Source organism: Somniosus microcephalus, chromosome 8, assembly GCF_052327205.1.
Source record: "Somniosus microcephalus isolate GS21.2 chromosome 8, FLI_Smic_1.0, whole genome shotgun sequence".
Taxonomy (NCBI): Eukaryota; Metazoa; Chordata; class Chondrichthyes; order Squaliformes; family Somniosidae; genus Somniosus; species Somniosus microcephalus.
In genome coordinates, this window is record NC_140994.1 from 218,050,879 (window position 1) to 218,059,863 (window position 8,985).

At 46.7% G+C, this 8,985-nt stretch overlaps 1 protein-coding gene across 1 annotated transcript in view; it reads right to left on the reverse strand.

Moving 5' to 3' along the window:
- LOC147114105 (organic cation/carnitine transporter 2-like) overlaps positions 1-6,525 on the reverse strand; it is a 265,346-nt gene extending 258,821 nt beyond the window's left edge. Inside the window, exon 1 of the mRNA XM_085995726.1 lies at positions 6,069-6,525. Within this exon, the coding sequence (XP_085851852.1) occupies positions 6,069-6,458 (390 nt within the window). The 5' untranslated portion in view covers positions 6,459-6,525. The remainder of the gene's footprint in view (positions 1-6,068) is intronic.
- Between the last annotated feature and the right edge of the window lie 2,460 nt (positions 6,526-8,985).

Genomic DNA, 8,985 nt, shown 5'->3' on the forward strand with positions numbered 1-8,985 from the left:
TTCCGTGACCATAACCATCTTTGAACCAGCCATTAGGGTGGTTAGTCCTATGGCGGAAGGGTTTTACGGGCTCCCACAAGCTATACAAGGAGGGGGGGCCACCCACACCCACGGACGCAAATATCCCACTGGATGTCAACCCAGAATTTAGAGCCGGAGCTCCAACTCCACTTGCCGGGACTGTCTGGAGCGGGGTTCGAAACCCTACCCCGTCTGGCCCAGCGGCGGGGATCCTACCGCTACACCAAAGGCCCAATCCGATTAGCAACGTGAAATGGCTGGAATGAGCACAATTCACGGCATTAAAAGAACTCACAATTGAACTGATGATGACCTCAGCAATCTCCTCAACGAGGTGGAGGCGCAGTGCCTGCTCATCATTGGTAATGAGAAGTCAAAGGCGCCGCAAAAAGGACAGATGATAGCTTGGTCTTTCAAGTGGCAGCAGAGGGCTCCAGTCACGGGGAGGGAAAAGGCGCAGGAAACGTATGGGTGTCACCTTTTGCACGGAGTGGGCCTTTTGCGTAGCGGTAAGCATCCCCGCCGCTGGGCCAGAAGGAGTAGGGTTTCGAACCCCGCTCCAGACAGTCCCGGCAAGTGGAGTCGGAGCTCCAACTATAAATTCTGGGTGGACATCCAGCGGGATACTTGCGTCTGCGGGTGTGGGTGGCCCCCCCCCTCAGATGGGTTGTGGGAGCCCGTAAAACCCTCACGCCATAGGACTAACCACCCTAATGGCTGGTATGAAGATGGTTATGGTCACGGAAGGAGTGTTAACGTGGCCAGAAATCCTTCCACCACTTCATACAGTTCCCGAAAGGGAACAGTGTGAGGATACGTACGACGATGACCTCTTGCGCAATGCACCTCCTTGGACCCTCAGTCGCAGATGCGAGGGGGCAAATCGTGCAATTGTTAAATTTTTCATTTTATTGACATGTAAAATGTTGGCCCAGTAATTCCCTTCCAAACGCGCGAGTACGGTCGGGGTACTTACGCGTCTGGCCGGAGGAAATGCCGGTTTTCAGCATGCACAGCGCATGCGGGGAAAACCGGCATTTCCTGTCCTCTGAACGAAGGGGTTCAGAGGCAGAACGCGTGCGACTGTACAGGCAGCACGTGCGCAGTAAAATTCACCGCTTTCATTCATGCTTTCAGTGAGGTCAAGTCTTCACAACTTACACATGAAAAAAGCATGAGTACAGTTGCTCCAGAAGCTGCGGTTGTTTGGGAAAGGGTTGAAAGTTATTTTAAGAAATGCTGAGGTAAGTTTTAAAGTTTATTTTTGTTTTTTAAAACGAGTTTTCAGTACTGTAGGTAGAAGGATCAATTGTGGCTATGTGAATTGAATTTGCTGTGTTTATTAAATGTGAAAATGACTCCAACATTTTTAAGAAAGAAACTTTTCATCAGTAATATATTCTTTTAAGTAATTATGTATGTATGTCTGTATATATTCCTTTGCGTGTTATGTATATATTCCTTTCCTTATGTGTATGAATGTATGTATTTAATTATGACTTTCAGAGAAAGTAACTTATTGGAAAATCATAATTAAAAACATACATTCATACGCATAAGTAAAGGAATATAAAACATACATACATATACGTAAAGGAATATATGCGGACATACATACATAATTACTTATTACTGATGAAAAGTTTCTTTCTTAAAAGTGTTGGAAATGTTACATTACTCATTTTAGAACACTCATTCTTGTTGTGTATGTAATATGTGCGCTACTTTGAACCTATGGACAGGACTGCACTACTTGTAGGGCGTAGTGATACGCAGTACCACTCCTGGCCATAGGGGTATAAATAGTACTGTGGGTACTGATCTCCCCTCAGTTCCCGCCTGTGGGCATGAAGTAAAGACCTACGTATAGTCCCTACCTCCAACCAGTAAAGACCTGTTTGAGTTATACGTTTAAGTCTTTGTGTTAATTGTTCAATACAATACACATACTTAACACTGGCGACGAGTCAGGTTCTTACCCTGCGGCAGTTGAAGAGAGGTTTCAAACATCACCACCCCACTAGAAGCGACAGGCTTTAGGACTCTGAAGCCTCCATCAGCGACTGAGCACTGGAGTGCAGCAGCCATCCTGACAGCTTCCAGCGACTGACAGAAGTCTTTCTGCAGTTTCCTTGTTCAACCTAGGTGGTGGGGTAAGCCGTGCAGCGTTGGCTGCAAAGACAGGGCTGGGGAAGTTGGAGAAGATAAGGGCGATCGCAATCCCTGATAAGAGCCGCGGTGAAACGCGCGAGCGGGTAACCCAGAGCCCGGGAGGGAGCGAGCAAGAGCCGCGCGAGCGGGTAAGCCAGAGGCCGGGAGCCGCTTCAAGTGCGAGGCGCAGCACGGGCCAGCGATCGGGACCAAAGATAAGGGCCGCACTCGGACTGAAAGGCGCGGCGGCTGCAGAAGCTCAAGGTGCGAGAGCCGCGGTGCACAGCGCGGGCTATCGATCGCAGCGAAGATAAGGGCCGCACTCGGGGGCTGAAGGGAGACGGCGTCGGGGGACGGGTGAAGACCGCCAAGCGCGGGAAAACCGCCATTTTGTGGGCGGAGGACGACGGCAAGAGCGGGAAGCCGCCATCTTTGATAACAAGTAAACAAAATAAAATCTGAGAAATTGCAAATCTACAATGCCTAAACACGGGAATATTAGCACCTTTGATAGTGACCTCGAAGATTGGGCCATATATGTTGAAAGAGTAAAAAATTATTGTAAGGCCAATAAAATTCGTGACCAAGATAAAGCTCTAACATTATTAAATTTAATGGGTGCGAAGACATACGGGCAATTGAAACACCTGTTATCACCAGATGAACCGGCGGATAAGACGTTCGATGAGATTGTTACTGTCCTGAAAGATCATCTAAACCCCACGCCGCTGATGCTAGCGGAACGATTTAAATTTTACGACAGAAGGCAGCTACAGCATGAAAGCAATGCTGAATATTTGCTGGAATTGCGTAAATTAGCGAAACATTGCCAGTTTGGAACGGGACTGACAGATGCACTACGAGACAAATTTGTGTGTGGTTTATTTAAACAGGATACACAAAAGCGACTGCTCGAGGAGAATGAGCTGACGCTTGAGAAGGCGGTCACTATGGCAGCAGCACACGAAGCCGCAGCGAGAGGCACGGCAGTAATGCAGCTACGGTCACCGGAGCTCAGTGCACACAAATTGGGTGTGAGTTCTGGCAAATGTTATCGTTGTGGAAAGACAACGCATGATCAGAACCAGTGTTGGTTTAAAAACCAAGAATGTAGAACTTGTGGTAGGCTTGGACATATAGCTAGAGTATGCAGGTCAGGGAAGAAGACCAGCAACAAGAAGTCACCGCAAGGAAAATACGCAAAGGTACACAAGGTGACCGAACAGGAGTCCGATTCAGACGCTAGCAGTAATGAACTGGCTAGCTTAAGCTGTAATGAACTGGCTAGCTTAAGAGTACTCAACGCTGGTAAGGGTGCAGACCTCCAGACAATTTGGGTCACTCTTCAGATAGAAGGAGTCCAAGTAAAACTGGAATTGGACACTGGATCGGCATTGACGGTCATAAATAAGAAAGATTACAGAAAGTTATTCCAACATATTCCCCTACAGGATACGGGGATTATATTGAAAACATACACGGGGCAAAGAGTGTACCCCATCGGGAAAATAGAGGTTGCAGTGGTCCACAAGGGCGAAGACAGTCAAATAATGGACTTATATGTGATATCTGAAGGAGGTTCTCCACTACTAGGACGGGAGTGGATTAGGAAAATGAATATGGACTGGCATTTCCTACAAACAATAACGAGTGAGAACTCAGTGAAGATAGTTGGCCCAGACTCTGGAACGGATGATGGTAAGCCCAACTCAGGTGCAAAAGACAAAGTTTCAGCACAGAATTCCAGTGAGCAACAACAACATAGTTTAACTGTGGATTCTGAGACTGGCAAGTCTACTGATGTGCCCATTTCTGAGGGACACCGGGCTCGAACTCAACTCCATTTCAAACTACAACAGCAATTAGAACAAATGCTTCGCCATTTTGAGCAAGAGTTGAATGCAACGAAAGAGTTCTTTGATATAGAGTTGGAGAATCTGGAAAGACAACAGAAGCAGCTGATGGAGAAAATGGAGCAGGAGCACACAAAACGTCTGATGTCAGAGGAGTTAACGGTCAGCCAACTCCTGCATATGCTGAAGGACAGGACTCTGAAATGGGAAAAACTTGAACACGAACTTCAATATTCAAACGAAAGGGGTTCGGAGCTCTCAAAGGTTATTGGAAGAGCTGAGGTGGCAACACAGACTGAGATGACTGCAACAGAGCAGCCCTTGGATGCCAAAAGTACGCTGACTCACGTCAACGTAGAACAACAGACCGCTGAAACAGCTGCTCCGGTAGAGGGATTGAATAGTCCGATCAATCAATCTCCAAAAGAAGTTGAAGTAGTAAAATCTCAAATGAGGTCATTAGTAAACGACTTGCTGAAAGCCCAGAAAAAGCTGGATGAAGAGGTACGCATGAAGAAGTCTCTTCAGGAAAGATGTCTGGACTTGGAACAAAAGCTGGCTAACGCCCAGCTGGGTATGGAGGAAATAGAAGACCCTCTCGCTGGCCTAGATCAGGACGACACCGAATATTACTATGTCCTGTCCTGCCCAACTTGTAACTTCGACTCCCACCATACAGAAATCATGGAGGAGCACCGAAAGTCTACGGAACATCGGGAGAAGGTGGCTCTACTACGGAAAAAGGAGGAAGAGAAGGAGGAACTGCGCATGCAGCTGGCAGCTGACAGTGGAGCCCAGAGAGTCTCCAAGAAGCAGAAAAGGAAAAGTCGAAACAGAAGATGACCCATCTGAATCATTATTACCTCTACCAGATCACACACGTGGTCCCTCCGAACGGAGCCAATTCAGTTCGGAAGTTCAAACTGTTAAATCCATGGAAGGACTATTGAATGAGTCACTCAGCAACGTGAACCGACTACACCACAGAGATTGAATCTGTGAACTGTTTTCCGCAGAGACTGAATCTGTGATCTGTTTTGACATGAAGTTATCTATGTATCTATGTTATTCTGTTATGTAAACCTGAAGTTATATATGTATATATGTTATTACGTTATGTTAAATGGGGAGATGACTGTAAAGCTAGGAAGGGAGGAATGTTGTGTATGTAATATGTGTGCTACTTTGAACCTATGGACAGGACTGCACTACTTGTAGGGCGTAGTGATACGCAGTACCACTCCTGGCCATAGGGGTATAAATAGTACTGTGGGTACTGATCTCCCCTCAGTTCCCGCCTGTGGGCATGAAGTAAAGACCTACGTATAGTCCCTACCTCCAACCAGTAAAGACCTGTTTGAGTTATACGTTTAAGTCTTTGTGTTAATTGTTCAATACAATACACATACTTAACAATTCTCACATTCAATTCACACAGCCACAATTGCTCCTTCTACCTACCGTACTGAAAACCCGTTTAAAAAAAAAAAATTTAACTTTAAAACTAACCTCAGCATTTCTTAAAATAATTTTCCTCCCTTTCCCAAACAAAAATATTGCCTTTCAGAAGCTCCACGATAAAATATATCTTCCTCCGCAGCCTTGGAGCAACTTTACACATGCTTTTTTCAAGTGTAACTTGTAAGGACTTACCCTCACTGAATCCATGAATGAAATCGACGAAGCTCACTGCGCACGCTCTGCCTGTGCAGTCGCACGCGCTGTGCCTCTGAGCCCCTTCGTTCAGAGGACTGGAAATGCCGGCGTTCCCCGCATGCACGGTGTTTCCTGAACGCCGGCATTTCATCCGGCCAGATGCGTGAGTACCCAGACCGTACTCACGCATTTGGACCCGAATTACTGGGCCAGTATCTGGTCCCAGGCCATGCAAGAGAAATAATTGCAGCTGCCTGGTCATGTTTGGATTCAAATGCATCTGCTCGTTTTAGTTTGAAAACTTCTGAATATATTCCAGTGATCCTCACAAACTATTCTCAGGCTAACTATTGCCGGTGTGACCACTGCACCCCTTCAGACACATACCTCGGTGACGATGGTGGAGATGTACTGCTCCTTACTGTACTCCCATCCATCCAAACAGGGCTCCTGTTCTACCTCAGACATATTGAAGGAATCTGCGTCGGGAAATGTCTCCGAAAGATTCATTATCACGTCCAACCGGTACCGTCTGCATTTGCTGTACTGGAGTTTGCCTCGTTCTTGCACCAGAGGGATCGTCCGATTCATCCACGCTTCACTGAGATTGTGATTCCCGGGAATTAAGCAGCGATGCTCTGGAACGTCCCCGACGAAAACTATGGACATTCCACTGAAGCCGTTGGGAAAGACACTGAGGCTTAAAAGAAAGAAGATGAGCTTCTGGAAGGGTCCCCATTCTCCCAGAAAAGCGGTAATTTCATCGTAATCCCGCATGTTAGTTGCAGCGGGAGGACAGGCAGCGATTTTCTTCCGTAAAACTGCAGCAATTGGCCGATGGAGGGCGGACCAGAAACTTGCAGAACTGCATTATTTCAAAGTCTAAATAGTGATCTAATCTTCACCCGACACTGTCTCCTCCCTGTACTCTTAAAGCAGAATCCTTTAGTAAACAACCTGTTTCAGCACTGAAATGTTCGTATTTTTTAGGCAGAAGTAGTTATTTTTTTATGAAACAGAAATTATCACAAAGTGCAAATTCTCTTTACATATTTATTCTGTCAACAATGTATTCAATTAAATGCTTGCTGCATTAAATATATCTGTTGCAGGTTGGCTGTGTGCGATATATAGGCAGCCCAATCATTCCATCAATACAGGTGCGATATCCAATGTATATAACAATTGGTATTTATATAGCGCCTTTAATGGATGTCCCACTGCATATGATACAGTGAACCATAGACGTCTCCTCTGCAAGATTCTAGAGATGACAAAAGATAATGGGCCAGAAATTCCAGAACGGGGCTTGCAGCGCGTGCAAGCCCCGTATTTGCACTTACCCCGCGCTCCTGCCGATCAGCTCCAGGGACGCCTGCACTTGCAGAAACTGAAAGAAGAATCCCGGGCAGCGTATGACGTCACGCCGCCCAGGAGTGCAGCCAGCGCGGAGCCAGGAGCGTGCAGTGTAAGTGAGACACGCCCCTTGAGGTCTCAGTTTCACTGGACACGCCCCCAATGTTTCTGTCAAGCTGCTTTGCTTTTTTACATGCAAAGCAGCAGTTTAAATAGGTTTTTGGAAGTTTTTTGAAGATTTTGGTAACTTTTATAAACTTTTAAAAATGTTTACATTATTTTGAGTAATCTGACGTAGCTTTAAAGAGAATTAAAGCAATTTAAAGACTTTTAAAAGCCCTAAAAGGATTTTTAAAATTCCATTTATTTATTTAGCAATGTCGTCGTCATACGTGTCTTCACACTGTTCCCTTTGGGGAACTGTATGAAGTGGTGGAAGGATTTATGGCCGTGATTAACGCTCATTCCGTGACCGTAACCATCTTTGAACCAGCCATTAGGGCGGTTAGTCCTATGGCGGGAGGGTTTTACGGGCTCCCACAAGCTATACAAGGAGGGGGGGCCACCCACACCCACGGACGCAAATATCCCGCTGGATGTCAACCCAGAATTTAGAGCCGGAGCTCCGACTCCACTTGCCGGGACTGTGTGGAGCAGGGTTCGAAACCCTACCCCGTCTGGCCCAGCGGCGGGGATCCTACCGCTACGCCAAAGGCCCAATCCGATTAGCAACGTGAAATGGCTGGAATGAGCACAATTCACGGCATTAAAAGAACTCACAATTGAACTGATGATGACCTCAGCAATCTCCTCAACGAGGTGGAGGCGCAGCGCCTACTCATCATTGGTAATGAGAAGTCAAAGGCGCCGCAAAAAGGACAGATGATAGCTTGGTCTTTCAAGTGGCAGCATAGGGCTCCAGTCACGGGGAGGGAAAAGGCGCAGGAAACGTATGGGTGTCACCTTTTGCGCGGAGTGGGCCTTTTGCGTAGCGGTAAGCATCCCCGCCGCTGGGCCAGAAGGAGTAGGGTTTCGAACCCCGCTCCAGACAGTCCCGGCAAGTGGAGTCGGAGCTCCAACTATAAATTCTGGGTGGACATCCAGCGGGATACTTGCGTCCGCGGGTGTGGGTGGCCCCCCCCCCTCAGATGGGTTGTGGGAGCCCGTAAAACCCTCACGCCATAGGACGAACCACCCTAATGGCTGGTATGAAGATGGTTATGGTCACGGAAGGAGTGTTAACGTGGCCAGAAATTCTTCCACCACTTCATACAGTTCCCGAAAGGGAACAGTGTGAGGATACGTACGACGATGACCTCTTGCGCAATGCACCTCCTTGGACCCTCAGTCGCAGATGCGAGGGGGCAAATCGTGCAATTGTTAAATTTTTCATTTTATTGACATGTAAAATGTTGGCCCAGTGATTCCCTTCCAAACGTGCGAGTACGGTCGGGGTACTTACGCGTCTGGCCGGAGGAAATGCTGGTTTTCAGCATGCACAGCGCATGCGGGGAAAACCGGCATTTCCTGTCCTCTGAACGAAGGGGTTCAGAGGCAGAACGCGTGCGACTGTACAGGCAGCGTGTGCGCAGTAAAATTCGCCGCTTTCATTCATGCTTTCAGTGAGGTCAAGTCCTTACAACTTACACATGAAAAAAGCATGAGTACAGTTGCTCCAGAGGCTGCGGAGGAAGATATTTCTTATCGTGGAGCTTCTGAAAGGCAATATTTTTGTTTGGGAAAGGGAGGAAAGTTATTTTAAGAAATGCTGAGGTAAGTTTTAAAGTTTATTTTTGTTTTTTAAAACAGGTTTTCAGTACTGTAGGTAGAAAGATCAATTGTGGCTATGTGAATTGAATTTGCTGTGTTTATTAAATGTAAAAATGACTCCAACATTTTTAAGAAAGAAACTTTTCATCAGTAATATATTCTTTTAAGTAATTATGTA